Source organism: Brienomyrus brachyistius, chromosome 15, assembly GCF_023856365.1.
Source record: "Brienomyrus brachyistius isolate T26 chromosome 15, BBRACH_0.4, whole genome shotgun sequence".
Lineage (NCBI taxonomy): Eukaryota > Metazoa > Chordata > Actinopteri > Osteoglossiformes > Mormyridae > Brienomyrus > Brienomyrus brachyistius.
Window position 1 is genome coordinate 2,537,870 of NC_064547.1, and position 18,480 is coordinate 2,556,349.

The following is an 18,480-nucleotide window of genomic DNA, read 5'->3' on the forward strand; positions in this document are numbered from 1 at the left end:
ATTCAGCCTCTGGTGCTAGTTAAGTTTTGCTCTCTCAACATTGCGATTACTGCACTGTACGACAGCCGGAGCTATATTTATGCATAACCGTTTCTATTGTGGGAACCTGTATACTTTGTATCATTATTTTGGTTTCGTCTGTTTATATTTTATTTTGCCACTATATGTAAAAGATAGAATGTGTGTATGTACTGTATCTCAGCCTGCATCGTCAAACTTGAAGTACAGCGATACCATTGATCTGTAACTTTTTTTATTGGGGGGAGGGGAGAGGGGATAGATATCCATCCAAACCAAGGAAGTATTTCCATACAAGTACTCGAGAAGTGTGGCAGAGCCCTCTAGAACGCAGACACGAGTCATCGTTTGAGCCGACTGTCCTCACTTCACATCCACTTTGTCAGTTTGTAAACTTTTCATTTTGCTGGGGGAAAGTTTTAATCACCATTATGTGTGTTTTGGACACATTAACATCTGTACTGCCAGTGGTTGACTTTTTTTTTAAAAAACACTTGTTGGAAACAGGAAAAAAAATGGCAATAAAAATATTGTGGGTTATATTTTTAAAATGTCTTGTGAGTTTTAATTTAGCTTGGTGACATGGTCATGTGAGGCGGCTTCTGCTGTGTCCTGCAGGCAAAAATGATGACAGACAGAAGGTGGAGAGGAAACGCCCTATTTTATTTAACAGCCATTACCCACCACATCGGACACAAGACCTCTAGACCGGTGTTTCCCAATCCGACCCTCGGGAACACACTGACAGTCCATATGTTCCTCCTACCAGGCTAAGAGAGGGATGAAAATGTGGACTGTCTGGTACGGAGCTGGGGAGGAGAAAAAATGTGGGCAGACTGCGGGTCCCTAAGGACGGGATTGGGAAGCACTGACTAGACTATATCCAAAATTTCCAAACCTTAAAATGTAATGTCATTCATGCATCATCCCCGTAACTTTGTCTAAAGCATCCATGTCCTCAAAATCCAATAACATACTCAGGAGTTACAAATCAGAGAAAACACTTTGGACATTAGTAAAAAGGGACTCCAAAGCGGAGTCAGGATACAAAAATAAAGCATATCTGAGGTCTCTAAAAGTGCCCACTGTATCACAACATCATCACTACGCTTCAGCAGGTAGATCAGCAGCGGGGGAACTGTACAGTAAACAGAATAAAATGAAATAAAAGTTTATATGGCTTTTCAGTCAGATAATTATTCCATTTGAAGCCAACAATCTCTGAATTTTTAACACTGCTGTCGCTATAGAAAATGTCTTAAAGGGATGCGAGGTTTCTTAAAGGGAACGTAGCTACTTTAAACAGCATTGCTATCGAAAATCCATGAAGACATGTAAAAGGAAACATATTAGCAATATGTATGATCATGCGGAGAAGCCATCTATGTAATCCAGGTGATTATACTTTAACGAGTCTTCGTTGTGTACAACGTGATGTGATGCACCTCGCATCTCCCTCCTGAAACGCCTACTAAACTTCCTCCTGAAAGCTAAAGTGTGTTACTGTAAACGTCAACATATATTTTGACTGGCGGTCCACACTGACTTGGAACATCAGTGGTACATCTATAGTGTTTGTAACATTAGAGTTGCGGTGATTAATGTCAGAACAGTGAACGCTTACGCTGGCTCCCGTGACCCCATTGACGCACGACAGCTAAGGTGACACTGAGGTGAAGAGGTCTGCTCTGGGGTGTAGTGTTTCTGGCTGCTTGTCATGATGGTCAGAGTTAGGCTGAAGGTCAGGTTTGCAGCTGGGGTTAAGGCAGGCGTCTGCACGGTCCGCCCTCCTCCTCTGCTGGCTAGACCAGCGCATAGTCAAACTGACCTCTCTCCAGCCCCTCCTTGTGGTCAGTCCAGGATGAGGCAGGCATGCGGCTGTAGGGGTCTAGGAGGATGCGGAAGCAGCGCACCAGCAGGAAGACCAAGAAGAGCAGCAGCAGACCCACGAAGGCCAAGGCTGTCTTCTGTTCGGCGTCGCCGGCCAGTGGAGGGCTGCTGGGTGGCCCCGGGTGCGAGGGCCCCGCAGACAGCAGCTCATAGTCCAGCGTGGGGACATCGTCCATCCTCCACGCAGGCTGCTGGCAGAACTTGCAGACCGTCTGGAAGCTGGGGAGGCTGAGCAGATTGGCCAAAGCAGGCCAGGGGGAGGGAGAGGTTCTGATGAGAACGTTTGGACTTGGGCAGAGACCAATGATTCCCTCAGAGCCAGATGACCTGGGAGGGGAGGGCTGATGACAGGTCTATTTATTTCACTGATGCCACATTAACTACAGCACCGACGGGACACGACAGGACAGGCCCAGCGGACAGATAAATAACCCAGCCAATCCCAGCGCACCTTGTCACATGCCACGCGGCTGCAGATGCAAACCGACAAAACGACAGGCTGCCTGATATTCAGAGGGGCGGGGGGCAACCCGAATAAACAGCAGGAGGGGCGGGAGGATGCGACCGTGTGCGACAGCACCTCCCGACAACACGATGGAGCTGCGAGCACAGACAGCCGCTCATTAGTGGGCTGCAGAGGGACCCCGTCGGCGAGCAGGGAACCGAGAGCCTGTCATCTGTTCCTCCAGCCCAGCAGCTTCCAAGAACCTGTCCAAAAAAATGTCTCTTTAAACTACCAGTGTGCTTGACAGGCAGCGGAGGCCCTGAATGGCTGACGAGTGCTCTGCCAGTGCCGATGGATGGAGGAGCGTGACCTGGGTATAGCGCTGAGGGGGGGTCGGGGGTCTTCAGTGTCTCAACTTGCTCACCTGGGAAAAGAAAAAGAAAGAATCACACCTATTCCCTCACGGGTTCACCTCCGCTGCTCCGTCCAGAGGAAGAAGGAACACGCTGTGCCATTTGCCAGCTGCACTCCGCGTCTCCGCGACCAGCGAACTGACATTTGGCGTAATTACAGTTACTCAGCAGATTATCACTGCGGCTTGACACGGGCAGTAATGAGTAACGGCGATGGCCATGTAAACGTCGGTACTGTAAATGTCAGTGACATTCATCTGGTGACGTCGCGACGCTCGTTAATCACAGGGCTGTTAACAGCAGCCGGTGGAATGAAGTCACACCTCCCAGTGACTAACCAGCACCAGACAGCTGTCTAAAGTACACACGTTGTATATCTTACATATCGCTGTGAGTTTTATATGTAACGTAAAGTCCTCGTCCTCCATATCCTGCTATAATGTCATTGTTTGCAGTGTCTTCCACGAGTATGCTAGTGTTTCTGAGAAATACACTGTCTAAAGTCTGTCTGGTACAGTGTATTTCTCAGAAACACACACCTCCCTCATAATTTACATTACATATAAAACTCACAGTGATATGTAAGATATACAATGTGTTATTTGTGGATGGAGATGGAGAGGGTTAAAGTCAAATACACAAAATAGATAATATATAATATTGTGAATAGAATGAATAATGCTGTGTAATTAAATACAGAATATGAGCACAGGGGGCGTGGGGGGGAATCAGCACCACAGTCTCGAGTTCGGTGCTTGGGGTGAGAGTCACCTCTGATAACTCCCCTTGCTCTCCTCCGACGGCGGTTGAGGGAGACATTCTCAATCGTGGGCAGCTGCAAGCCCGTAATCCGTCAGTGAGGATGTAGTTGGTGATGATGCTCTCGATGGTGCAGCAATAGACATCCAACAGGACCCCGGAAGCAGGTGGGCTTTCTTCAACCTCTGCAGGAAGTAAAAGTACTGTTACATCTTTTTTCGACCAGCATGGAGGAGACGACGGATCAGGTGAGATCCTCAGAGATGTGGACACCAAAAAGCTTGAAGCTGAGCACAAGCTGGATATCTTCTATGGCTACAGCTCATCGGCTGTCTAAAGTTCACCAGGGTCTCCTAGGTTTTCTGAGTGTTAAGTACCAGGTTATTGTTCAGACACAACTTGTCAGACACCGAACCTTGAACACCAGCAGACACGAAACTCACCTATCCTTACTGCCACACCCTCTGAAGACCTAATTAACGTTTACAGACCAAGTGGAAAGAATTTAGAAATATCATTTTATACTATTGATCAAACCCTTAAAGAAAAATATGTTTTGCATTTCAGGGAAAGACTGTTGCCACTGATTGCACTGACATATACATTCTGTTCTTGCCTAAATAAATCTATTCACGCTGTCCTTTGCTGTCCTCTCTTACATTCAGTTTGGTTTCATTAATTGTAACATGAGTATAATGTCTGGAGCTCTGCCTCCACAGGGAGACAGCGTAATGTCCCAAACAGAGCCCCCGCTTCTCCCAGCCCCCACCCCACCTGAGCTTTCGACTTCACCACTTTCTCCTGCAGACTTATACTAGCCAGCTATGGAGGGGGGTGGAAATTAAGCCCTGCAATTAAAACTGTGACCCCTGGGACCTCGGGGGGGATCCTCACCGCATCCCCACAGCCCAGACGACACGCTGCAAGGTGCTCGCTCCGCATGCGATTGCTGAGCATGCAGTTAAAGAAGTGCGGAATGAACTACCGGCAGACTGCTGACCTTTTAAAATAATACAATAACGGCATAAGAACGGCGCCTTCTACAGTCTGAAATCACTACAGGGTTTTTTTTTTTAATCAATTCACAGAAAAATTTAGTTTTCACCATTTGCCATGTGTCAGCCCCAGTGCTGTACATAATTTAAATAAACAGACTCTATAAATACCAAGAATTATTCATTAGCCCCCTTCAAAAAAATCTATGACTTTCATAAAAGATGTGATTTCAGAGGGGAAACTGATTTTCTGTTAGAAGACACAGAGGATGGGGTTAGATCTGCTACATATAAGGACACTGAGTTTCTTCTAAAGTGTGAGGTAATGCTGGTCTCTCACTGGCTGCTTTGTGGTTAGTGCCACTGGATAAACACATTAGCATTACTAAGGCAATTTGTGTCGCACTCGGCTGTCGTGGAGAAACCCGCTCTGGCAATCAGCTGCGTTTGCATCAGTCTCTACAGAATCTCCCTGTTCTGTGTATCTACAGCATTTCCGTGGGTTTCATTCAGGTACTCCTGGATGCAGTTCCACAGCCTATAGGTGTTCTGCGGTGACCATTCTGCCATAATTGCTTCTGAAGATGCTAAGTGGGAGACCGGCATCTTCTGCTCAAGTGCCCTGTGCTTCTGAACCCAGCAAGACCCCAACAGTGTTGATTTGCGACCCTCAAACCTAGCAAATAATAGGAAAGCAGGTACCAGGATGTAGGTCTAAATCCCCAGGTCAGGGGACCAGCCACAGCGTTGCCCGGAATCGAAGAGGTTATGTGGTCGCGTTTTACTTGAGGGGATATATATAATATAGTAGTACATGCTAACTAATTAGAAGGTAACTAAGTGTTAGTTATGTACTGATCCCATATTTGTTCATCATTTATCAATCATGACAGTTCATGTATTCCATTCAGGCACTATTTTAGTTAATTTATTAATATTTGGGTAATAATAAAGCTAAGACTTCACTAGAGGGTAAAAGATTACTTAACTCTTTTACTACTCAAGAACAAATCATGAACTAGTATAGGTTTCCCCATGAAATACATTAACTGTCATGGTTGATTAATGATGAATGAACATTCAATCAGTACTTAGTTACTGGTTAATTAATGCATTAAGTAACAATGTACTACTTCATTATTCATGTACGCTCAAGTAAAGTGCTACTGGTTGTGTCATGGGCACCGACGTCACACATCTGACATTCATGCTACACTGCCTGGCATTTTGTATCTGTGTGGCCATGGATAATGGCTTCCTGATTGTGATGCAAAACCATTTTAAAACTGCGCGTACAAAGACTGTGAAACTGCATCGACTTTGAAAGCTGAAGGTCAGCATTACTCTTGGTGCTGTTCTCTTAAATCAATCATAAAAAGACACTGACCAGTCAAACCCAACATCTAGACACATTTCATTTAATTCCCAGCTCACGCAGACATAAAATATTCAGCACTGCAGGGGACAACAGCCACGGAAGTGAGGCTTAGGGGCATTAGCCTTTCTGCCTTACCCCAAACGAGCCAGCGGGGGGCGCATATGAGCCGAGCTGCTCAAGGGATGGCCAGACTGGCTTCGCAGAGTGGTGGCCAGAGACACAGAAAGTCCTTCAAGGTCATAAAATGACTGGGATGAAATCAATCAGACAGAATCGGGACTGGAGGAAACTTCCCAGAATACGAAAAAGTCAGCACTCACAAAGTCAGGTGCCAGCACTTTCGACAGTGTGCACTGCTACCGCCAACGGGGAACAATGAAAACAAATATATTACAGGACGCACAGTTATTTCTCTGAGGAGGCAGAAGAGCTTGTAGAGCCAGATCAAGCCAGCTCCAAGACAGAGGGGCCCTTGAGCTGGGCTCTGGCTCTGATGACGACGGCAGATTTCGTCCAAGGTGTCACCTGTGAAGCGTGCCATCCCATTTCACAATAATTTGTGGGGGGGGGGCACCCTGCACCAGAAGGGGGGGGGCTATAATGCAGCCCAGTGGGTTAGGAATCAACACTCGTGTCTGGAAGGTCGTCGGTTTGAATCTCGAGGCTGGCAAAGTAATTATATCACCACGGCAACCTTGAGCAGGGCCCTTAACCCCAACTGATCCAGCTGACCCTGGATCAGAACCAAAAGTTTGCTCTCACCTGTCAGCGTCTCAGTCGTCATGGAGACCGAGACATCTGCTTGTACGTGTTCAAATGGAGAGTACAGTGTTTCTTTTCCCATCTGGACACTCCGGGCCCATGCACACACCTCGTATTCACACTACGCCGCCTGATTGCATGCTGTTTGAGGGCCCGTCATAGGGAAGGGCAAGAGGTCACCCTAAGCTTAATGAATCTTGCCGAAGAGGAATTTCAGTGGGATGATAAAGCCGATTGCCCGTTCCGACTGCTCCCAGCCCCGTGCAGATTGTCCAAAAGAAACACTCACCGAAAAAGATTTAGGGGTTGAATTGAAGCTTAGGAGCAAATTTGGGAGTCAGCAGATTCTATTCCACGGAGGCAGACTGCCGCCTCACAAAGACAGGTTAATAGCCATAAGCTCTGCAGGCGAAGAACCCGCCTTTAATGGCAAGCTACAGCACCCAGGCAGCACAAGGCACCGAGGCATCGACCGCGCCGATGTAGTGATCCCACCGAGGCAGTGACCCCACCGAGGCAGCGACCCCGCCGAGGCAGTGACCGCACCGATGTAGTGACCCCACCGAGGCAGCGACCCTGCCGATGTAGTGACCCCGCCGAGGCAGCGACCCCGCAGAGGCAGCGACCCCGCAGAGGCAGAGACCCCGCCGAGGCAGTGACCCCGCCGAGGCAGCGACCCCGCAGAGGCAGCGACCCCGCCAAGGCAGTGACCCCGCAGAGGCAGCGACCCCGCAGAGGCAGAGACCCCGCCGAGGCAGTGACCCCGCCGAGGCAGCGACCCCGCAGAGGCAGCGACCCCGCCAAGGCAGTGACCCCGCAGAGGCAGCGACCCCGCAGAGGCAGAGACCCCGCCGAGGCAGCGACCCCGCCGAGGCAGCGACCCCGCAGAGGCAGCGACCCCATAGAGGCAGTGACCCCACCGAGGCAGCGACCCCGCCGAGGCAGTGACCGCACCGATGTAGTGACCCCACCGAGGCAGCGACCCCGCAGAGGCAGCGACCCCGCAGAGGCAGCGACCCCGCAGAGGCAGTGACCCCACCGCTGGCTGGCCCTCGTTTATGCTATTGACGGACACTTAAAGGAAAATGGTAAAATGTCCAAGGAGGTCAGGGTGTCATGGTGGATTAACCCCATGTAAACACTTGCTTAATTCTTAAATGTTCTGCACAATTTGGGGTCTCTTTAAGATTTCTCAGAAACCGAGAATAAATAAAATACTTCACTGCAGGAGTCTCAAACTACCAGCCCACGGGCCACATCCACAACATGTTTTAATTTTACTATCTCATATGGCCCTCAAATCAATCTTTACTTTATTCTAAGTATGAAATGGTTATTGGGTTCATGGTAATACTCCCGATACTTAGTATTACCGTTTCAAATTTAAATTATCGTTAAAACCGTGGTTGATTACGGTGCTTAGAAAAACTGTTCGGCATCAACCAAAGGTAGCAACAGTAACCCAGACGCAAGCTCACAGGTTGCAGCACGCAAAGTGGGATTGTTTTATATAAGCAAAAACATGGCAGAAGGCAGTGACAGCGCTCGTGCGATTTTTCACCAATTTCAGAGGACTGAGTCTGGCGTGATTGTATTTTGGTTTTTAATCTTCCCGACCACCACCCACTACTTTATAGTCAATACCAATTTCATCTCAGCTTCATGCTAAGGTATTCTTCCTTTAACTAAGCAGAGGCCTGATTTTTATAGATGAATGTAAAATTTCAAGTCCCGGGTTTCCCCCGGTCCTCCTTAATATTCCTTAAACAATAGGTACAAAATACACGACTATTTGCTAGTCTAACACATATAGCAAGGCTTATTCACGCATGCTTGCGAATTAAAACATTCATGCCACAAAAATGTAGATTAAGAATTAATTGTTGTACGGTATTGTTCAATGTACGTTTACTTTGTGCGTTTATCCAGTTAGCTACTAATAATTTCAACGTGCTTGACAGTTCAAGGTTTTTTCAAACGTCTCCTCCGATATTGACAAGCAAAGGCACAGTCAGTGACACGTAACTCAGAGTAAATAATGAAATTCACGATTTAAAAGATCGTGCCCCTATATCCATCACATTGTAACTTTTTACACTCTTACTTGTAATAGCGTATAACAGTATAACAGTAAGGTATTTAGTGTCCATTGGCAATGCAGGGCTATTGCACTTTTCATTTTTGTTAAATTAATCGGTAACAAGTTACTTGACGGGGCACAAATACTTAGTTATAACTCACCACTGAAGTACAAAACGTGCAAATATAGTCGCTACTTGAGATAAAAAATGCGTCACGATTCATTAATGATGAACAAACATGAGATCAGTATAACTGTGTTATTCACGACTTGTTCCTCCAGTAGTTCACAAAGGTTTACAGAATCAACAGATACAGTTAGTGCTTGGGATAAAAGTTGCGTCATGATTAATTAAAGATGAAAATATGAGATCAGTGTTTAACTTGTTATTCACGACTTGTTCCTTCGGTAGTTCGCAAAGGTTTACAGAATTAACAGATATAGTAACAGATATAGCGACTATTTGAGATAAAAGATGCGTCACGATTCATTATACACGATGAATTAACATGAGATCAGTATGTAAGTAAGAGTTAGTTTGTAGTTAATTCTTATATACGTAATAGTATAATACTACATTATTTGTGCCCCAGAAAGTAAAGAGTTACCAATTCGTGTATGACCAGTAATTTAAATCCATATGGTTAGATTATATTGCCGAATTGCCAGATTTTTCTCATTTCGCGGAAGATAAATTGGCAAAAACACTTATAATTGTTAAGTATGATTAATACTTGTTTCTCTCTAAAATCTATATAATCGTTTAGATGTTAGAAGTGACCTGTAGTTATTTTTCATGTACAGCATTTAATTTCCCCAATAGATATTGGAAAAATTACGGGCAAAACTGTCACAACAGTATCCATTACAGTTTTGGACAAAAGTTAACATTTTAAAATATATCTCTAATTTCCATTTCTAATCAGTTGCATTTTTAAAACACAGCGGCGTGTTATAAAGGGCTAAAGTGACTGTGCCTTGTATCGCGTAAACACAATATATGATTTCCTATATATATATCTTGAAAAATATAATTGCTGTGTAGTAATAATCATTTATTGCTGCGATTTAGGAGGGCGATTGTTTTGGCATCTGGACTAATAGTGAAACCATTTGACGCCGAGTCGTATCGCTTCCTATATGTTCTAATTGGTTTATGAAATTACGCTATAAGATTTTAATTCAATCATTCGTCTTCCATAGCGTTTGCCCTATGAAATCGTAAAAAACAGATCGAGCCGAATACAACACAGTAACTTTCCCGACGCCTTCAATGACCTGTATGAAATCCAACAGAGTCGAACTGTACACCGCAATGGTAAATTACTGTGTTGAAAAGCAAAAAGGAAATGCACACATTGGTTTCTCATCAGTGTATGATAAAACGCCGGGAAAAATAAAACCCTTCCGTCCAAAACAAAATGAACATAATATTGGTCGTCTGCCAACCGTGCAAACTCCAGCAAAGTTTCCGCAGAGAGAGAGATGGGCTCGGCGCGGCTCTTACCGCTCCTCCGCTCCGCTCCGCTCCTCCGCTCCGCAAACTTCGCTCAGCCACACGGTCGGTCGATCGGTCGGTCTGCGCTCCCCTTTAATAACTCCCAGCTCCGCCAGCTTCTCCTGCTTAGGCTGGCCATCTGTTTAAGGGCTTTGTCGACGTGCCAGCCTTTTAAAGCAGCCCATCACATTTAGCGTCATTGACCGTAACCTAACGAAACACAAGCATGTCTGACGTAGCCATTTACATTATTATTAGAAGTATTGCTATAGTTCATTCTTATTACAATAAATGAGTCGAATATGTCGCCATTATTTGTATAAAATTAGGGATGCTTTGAAATCCGGTTAAAACCAGTAGCATTAAAAAGAATTACTTAGGTATGTACTGATACACTTACAGGTACCACGAAGTACAACTATACTCTTTAAAATATAACCTAGTATAAAAGTACAGATCTCCATAACGTATTTGAGATTGGATGAAATCAATGAAAAAATTATGCTAGACGTTTATACTGCGATTTCCAGTGGGGAAGTTCTACTCAAAGTATTTAGACTTGCCACTGTACACGTTAGGTATAGCGGAAGAATATTTTACAAACAAAAATCTAAAAATACTTTTTGGACAGGGGACCCCATCAAAAATTTAATTGAAACGGAACCCAGTAGATTCATCATCTGGTCTTGTTGTACAATTGGATTGGTATGAACCGGCTTCACTTCTCAATCAGCAGAGTTACAATCATTGGTTTAATGCAGCTATTATTTCTAAGCCAAATCAATAGTCCATTTCAGCTGTGCAAAAGCCCGTTTGAAAACAGTTGAATGAAGTGAAAATCCAACTTGTATCTAAGCCATTTTCGCAGCTATAGCACAGCTTGCTCTCTTAACCTGCTGTAGCTGAGAGTGATGACTGTTTTCATCACAGCTGCTCATCTGGAACAGTTGGATAGATCCCCATTGAACCTAGCCCGGTTTGGATGAGCTAAGCTTGAATACAGGCTGTCACATTGCCGCACCAGTGCAGGGTGCTGTTGACATAATATTATTAAAATGTCTCCACGTTGTCCTGGAAATAGCCTAATTGCATTTTCAGTTTAATAGCACCAGGCACATGTTATATAATCCGTGCAGAACTCACCTTATAATTTTGTCACGAACTGTGCTGTTTCGTTCCTGTTGTCATGGAACACCTAGATTTTTGTGCACAGCAATCTGAAAAACGCAGACATGCATCTTCAGTGCATTGAATTTAGAACTGCTTTTACAGACAATAACCGGCAGAATACCTGAATGCACTGTCAAAGTTTATGTTCTTATTATATTTTTGTTACATGCACAATGCTGAGGTACAATGTAGACGATCAGAAGAGATAAGATGTACGTCAGGACAAAAGAGATTCTGAAGTAAGAAATATTATTTTCCACTGATTTAAGAATACCCTATGTTAAAAAATAACGATATGTTACACTGCCTTTCTAATTAAGAAAGTGCTCATTGAACACGGCGTTTTACCTGCCACTGGCTGAATGATTCCTATTGATTACGCAATCCCAGTATTTACAGGCTCCTTTGTAGATAAATCATTCCTGCAATACAGTCATTGTTATTGGCATTGTCATCAATATGTACGCCCTCACATCTTCCCTGTACATTTGTTAAACAGAACATAGAGAGTTCGCATATTGACGTATCAGTTTAGGGATTATGTCCAGAACGATGTAACATGAGTATTAGCTCAACGTATTTATTCATGAAATGTCTGGTTAGGAAAAAATAAATCACTTGTGGAGGGTGAGTTATAAGAGGTGTGAAATAAGTTAGAAGAGAGATAAGTGGAGGAACAAAGACTTGAGTAAGAAACTCAGACCAAGCGGATTACAACGAGAACAGCTACAAGTGGTAACAATGCCACAGTGCTCTTAAAAAGGTGGTAGTAGGTGATGACATCTTTGGGTTATAGGTATACAAACCGTTGCGGTTAGGTAATACTCTGTTGTGATTTGGATCTTCCACGTCCGCTGGGGATTCCCCCGAGGATCAGCACCTGTGATTCTCTGACACGTCTGATTGTGCAGCGTTTCCCTTAAGTCACTCGGCTGCCCATCTGCTCCAGAGCTTTGCACTCATCTGCCTGCTTGCTGCAACAACAGGGACACCTGCTCCACCTGCTGCCAGTAACATCTGCTTCCAGAAGCATCTACATCCACTCCTTACGCCATACAACTAAGTACGCAGTCAGCTAATGGAATAATGTGCTGATTTAATTACTGGTATGACTCATTTCATATTCATTTGTCCAGCTCCTCATAAATGTAGCATTTGTGTGGATGGTGAACGGATCCATCTGATACGGGGATAGAAATCTGAAAGGGGGGGTTATTTAATGGGGTAGGGGTTGTGTTACATATGGGAACCACAGAGGGGTTCAAAGGATTATGGGAGGTGTTGGGTGGGGGTGAATTAGAAATGGGGGGGGGGGGGGGTTCCAGACCTTCAATATGTCCCTAGGTGAAGAAGTAAAGAGTGCAAACTTTTGACAAGGGTTGAATAACTGGCTTTGCTATTTGACATCATTCAGCCTCAAGAAAGCCCCTCCCCCACCATCTCACATCTGAGCGCGTCCCGGAGATGAGGAAGAAGAGGAAGAAGAATGATTCTCGCCTTTAGGTCGTATGGAACCAAGGCCAGTCGAGTCGGTTCTATGAGCTCCCGAGAGATGAGACCATGGCTTACTCATGGACCGAAGACTAGTGCCCACGCTTGCTCCGCCACCGCTCCTGCCACTCTGCTGCCAGTTCACCCCTACAACCAGCTCCGCCAGAGAAGCAGCGCCTTATCCTGGCCATCTGTGCCACATGCTGCCATCCCAGAGCCCGGCTGCCGTAGCGACGTCGCCCGCTTCTCCGGTGCCGCCTAAGACGGGCCAGAGCCCCGAGCAGCCGCGTCGTTACAGACAGAGAGCCTCGTTAGAGCGCCCGCTCCCCCCAGGCTGTCACGCCGCCGCACGCTGCATTTGGAAGGGCGTCCCATTAGTAATAAAAAACCAATCCACTCTGCCTCACTTTGCTTTTCCAGCTGACAGAACTGCCAATTTTCCATATCTTTTTTATGTACTTCCAGCAGCCTCTGTTAAAGGCAGCATCCCAAAGTCTTAATTTATATGCTTTTAAATAATCAGAAGAGGACATTTTGCGGGTCGAATTATTATGTATACATGTACTTTTAAGAGGAAACAATCCTTCATATATGTTTAGTGATTTAGAACTGATTAATGATGATTTGATTTCTGTATGTGTGTGTCTGTGTGTGTGCTGAGGTCATGGAGGCTCTCACCCCTTAGCAGGGTTCGGTCCGTTAACCAGGTTGGGCTGGATTGAGCCTGGAGCTAAGAGGAAGGCAGGTGGCCCAATCAAATCAATAACCCCACTAATGAGATCCACGGGGGGTCATTACTGCCCATCCATCACCCGGAGCTCCAGCAGTGAGTGTGTTTTCCATACCGCGCGATGTTTCACTGCTGAATACACACGCAGCTCAGAACAAGCTTCAGTTTCAGGAAAGGAATTCTTCCTCCATGAGTACTCCTTTTATTTTTTCCCCGGTTTGAATCACAACTAGAATTTTCTTGGTAAAGCTGAATAAGGAGAATCCTGCTGTCCAAACGCTGTCCCTGGCGGAAGCGCAAAGCAGGAGGCGCCGTGCTGATTTCCATGGAGGGAAATCGCTCTTGTGTGTTGAAACGTAGCAGAGCTCACGGATCAACCATCCATAAAATGTTACGTCATAAGTGTCATGCCCAGTAAGCCCTAAAGGAAGCTACTGAGGCATCATTTTTTATTTCTGTGCCTAAGTTAAAGTACAAATGGAATCAAATTACCTTAAATATTCACATCTGTTAAAGAGAAACTTAGAACGCAAAGTAACACATCACCTGACATTTCCTGTACGTCGTTAACAGCTTTGTTGCTCACAAGCCCAGGTCTTTCGTACAGTTTTCTCACAAAGAACAGAGGCGAGTGAGTATCGCTGGCTTCGTTTGCGCATCTTTCGGCTCCATGAAGGCTTGTTTCGGCTCCTGTGTTCGTCAGTGCTTCGTTTTTGCCACTGGCTGGGCCCACTGGAGCTACAGGCGGGATGCGCAGTTACCCGGGTCCCCAAATTACCTGCATTGCGGAAGAAATGACATGATCATCAGTTTTCTTGGTAGGGGGGCCTCTCAAAGCTTTGCCCAGGGCCCCTGAGAAGAGAGATCCATCCCCAGTCACAGGGCCAGTGCAGCGCAACAGACCTTAATGTACGATGGGTATTTCCATGGCAACTTCCTGGCCAGACAGCGGACTGTCTGAGATAAAGGTTGAATTGTACTTGACTGGACATGACCTCGCACAATACCACCCCGTCTTCTCCTCACAGGCTTTTGGCTGACTTTTCAGTGCATTAACCTTTATATTGTGAGTGCCTGGTGTGGACTGGACAAAGTTCGGACAGTATCGCGTGCATGTGGATGAGGACGCGAACAAAGAAGCGATGTGTTTGTTCGTGTCTTGTCCTGAGCATGTGTGCTTAGAGCTGTGTGGAGGGAGGGCTGTTTTATTAAGATTATGGGATTATTATACATTAGCAAATGATACGATAAAAGTATCTTTAGTCTTTATAGGCAAAGTCACATTGTTAGTCAGAATGGGTGTCCAGGATGAGACCCTGTTCAAGGCGCTAAAGTTGCTGGAATGAATTCCTTTGAGTAGCTGAAGGACATGCTGGTGAGGGACCTCATGCCAAATCCCAGTCCTCACTGTCAAGGACAACAGATAATCACTAATCTTTAATTATGAGCCCCACAATTTCCAAAAAGGCAAGAATCATGATTAGAGGGGACTCTAGATAAGGGGGACAATTATTTCAGTGGATTTACATATCTTGTTTACATGTCATGTCTATATGTCCTGTTTACATGTCCTGTCTACATGTCCTATTTTGACTTGCTGTCCCTTCTTTGAAATATTCAGAAGGTCATACTGTGCTTATTTGCTACTTTAGTCCAAATCGGGTGAATATTTTTTTCAAAGTAATTCATATTAAGTTCAAAAGTATGCAAATTGAAAAATGCTACACTGAATGAGTATTCTGCTACCACCTTCTGCATGCTAAGAGAGTGAGCAGATGCACTCTGTATATCTCTGTTTCATTCTCAGATGCATTCCTCTGCCATCTTAGCATAGTGTTACACTGGAACCGGAGGCGTCTTACGTAGGAGGGCAAAACCCCCAAAACCTTTACAAAAAGACAGGGAACAAACAGAAATCTTGCTGAGCCAAGATGATAACATGCAGACTGGACCAGGTCACTGATTTAAAAATCTTCCTCTGTCTGCATATTATGTAATCTGCTTTAACTTTGACTCAAACTCAAATTAGTTTGATGTTTCAAACTAATTCCGTACAATCAGCCTTGAGGTTGTCCTGCTTGAAAAGTAACAATGCGCATGAAAGAGGGTGGGATAGGGTCCATATGGGTGTGATGATGTCACAGGAGTTTAATTTATTTGTTATGAATATTCAATTCTGATTGGTCAGAAGGGTGTGTAATTTTCTCTAACAGCACACGGAACACCAGCCACGTGGACAACCGTAATAATCTACGTGCAATCATAAACTTTAAGTCTGACTAATATTACTTAAAATTCTGATTTAACAATTTCGATTTCATGGAATCTAAGTGGAAGAAAATAGTTCTACTGAAAAAGGTGTTGTCACGGGACGCTCGCGATCGCTGGATGAGCGTGCAGGTAGGCGAGCGAGCAGGAACAGGCAAGCAGGCAGAGTACGGAATAACGGGGTTTAATCTCGGGACAGGGGTCGAACTGAACACAGGCAGCGACAAACATCAATGACGGACAAAGGGCTCGGGTAAGACACGGACTGAAATACACAGGACTGATTGAAAATAAGCAGACACAGCTGGGTACAATCCGGGAAACACACGTGGGTAAGCAGGGGGCGTGGCACACAGGAGGAGCCGACGAGCAGGGCATGACAGGTGTTTTCAGCTCATAAATGTGAACATGGTTTAGGTACAAACATCTAAGCCAAATGTGTGGGTCCCATCGGGTTCATGCAGTCTAGACTGTGCCTGTACTTTGCCTCCGCAACCCTGTGATTAAAAATGTTTAATGCTCAGCTTCTTGTGCATTAACTCTTACTTACTAGACTACTTGTGGCTATTGGGGCTCTCTGTATTGGGACACCAGCCTGTCCAACATCTCACTCTGGTTGGCTATTGATGCTGGGTGATCAGGTGCCTCTCTGTTAGCTTGTGTGCCCCCACTTTGAAGCTGAACTTGTTCCCAGATGTTTCCATTTCACAGTCACTTCATGTGCAGTTGACAGGGGCAGCTCTTGCAGGACAGAAATGTGAAGATCTGACTTGTTGGAAGTGGTGTCCAATGACGGTGCCTGGCTGACTAGCCTCTTCTGTGTGACCCCGCCCCCCAATTCTGCTGCCATTGTTCGATGCTGCAGATTGCATGGCCATGTGCTTAATTATACACCTGTATGTCAGCAGTGGGTGTGGCTTTGGCAAGTAGGTATGGATGATGGATGTGGGAGGTGTTAAGCTTAGTGGTTTAGGGATCAGTGTCTCTGTCCAGAAGGCGGTAGGTTTGAATCCCATGGCTGACCAGAGTAATCATATTATTGTCAGGGTGTTGACCAAGGTCCTTAACTCTGCTGCTCCTGGGATGCTAGATGATGGCAGATCCTGCTCTGTGGCTGTGCAACATCGTGCAATTCAATGCATCTCCAAGTGAAGGTGGTCAGGGCCCAGCCCAAAGCTCCAGAAAGCTGGTGATCATTCTAAATTGCTGTCAGTTCCAAAGCCCATTTCACCAATTTACTTATCCACAGTGAGCAACATTATGTCTACATGAAATTAAATCAGGCCAAAAATGCAATTACTCAAAACTGAGCAAGATGACATTTAATTAATGAAATGATATTTTTCTGTGCAGTTACCGCAACCTGAAAATTAAGTGTTACCATCCTGCGATGGTAAGTGGGACTGGAGGTAACTGAAGTCAGCCAAATGTATTTTACACCAAGTAGTTTGGTTATTGATAGGCTGCTGTTAATTGCACTGCCAAAGCCAAAGGCTTATGCTGACAAAGTGATTCTTCTTTATGTTTCCATGCTGTGGTTCTGCAAGCCTGCAGCTGTCACTCATAACCTTGCAGGTAAACGGGCGACACACCATTTCCACGCAAGACATGCTCTTACTTCCCAAAGAAATATTTAACCTGTAACTGTGCCATCACAGCCCATAAGATTCATGATGCACCCAGAATGGTTTGTAACCACGGGGGGTAAGATATGCTATGCTATGCCAAAGATGTAGCTGAATAAAAGTCATCAATCAACCCAAAGGTGGAGCTTCTAGTCCAACACGGAGAGTCAGAATTTCAAATTGACACTTTCATTCACTGTCAAAAAAGTAAGTTTTTACATTTTTTCTAAATTTTGCTCACGGTTTAACTTTTCCCCTCCCATTTTTTACCCCCCCGCCCGTTCTTTCCCTTTGTCTGCTATCCATCATGTGTTTGGACTTTAATATGCTTTACTGAGTAATATAACCCATTTATCATGGGCCAGGTCCCGTTCTCCGCCGCATGCTGCAAATTTCATAACCCAGTAAGCGACGAACAAACCAGCTGTAACGCGCTTAAAACCACTATTCATTCTGTCAGGCCGACCAAACCGGGCCTGTCACACAGAGTCCTCCTTCGAGAGACACTGCACCACTCTGCTCACGGAGCCACCAACCTTTTCCTTCCTAAATCCCAGACCTGCATCTGACCAACAGGAATGAAAGCCTGATAGACTGGTTCTAATTACTGGCTTCAGTCTTTTTCTAATATATATAAAATCTAAGCCCAGTCCAACGCCCACATCAGACTCATTTCCAACAGAACACAGCTCACACCAAACTGGAATCTGTGTCAGATATGTATGCTATTAACTCTAATATCAAACACAGACTCCATTCTAAGAAAAATTGTAAGAAATCCCTAATACCTCGCACAAAATTGCCAGTATTCAGATTCAGTAGTCAGAAATAAAAAAGCCAGTTGCTGAAGGACTGCACTGCTGACTTCCAGACATCAAAAACATCTGCAGATGATTGCTCGTGTTTCTGTCTGAGGAGATGATATGAAGGGTGTCGTTTCACCGTTCACCACAACGTG

At 45.1% G+C, this 18,480-nt stretch overlaps 1 protein-coding gene across 1 annotated transcript; it reads right to left on the reverse strand.

Annotated features, from left to right (window-relative positions):
* Window positions 1–724: 724 nt before the first annotated feature.
* On the reverse strand, window positions 725–12,564 carry LOC125709037 (cortexin-1). The gene is made up of 6 exons (XM_048977043.1): window positions 12,215–12,564; window positions 11,757–11,830; window positions 11,382–11,455; window positions 10,248–10,448; window positions 3,538–3,710; window positions 725–2,777 (listed from the first exon to the last, which is right to left on the reverse strand). The coding sequence occupies exon 6, from the start codon at window positions 2,082–2,084 to the stop codon at window positions 1,821–1,823; it is 264 nt and encodes an 87-aa protein (XP_048833000.1). The 5' UTR covers window positions 2,085–2,777; window positions 3,538–3,710; window positions 10,248–10,448; window positions 11,382–11,455; window positions 11,757–11,830; window positions 12,215–12,564; the 3' UTR covers window positions 725–1,820.
* Window positions 12,565–18,480: the final 5,916 nt, after the last annotated feature.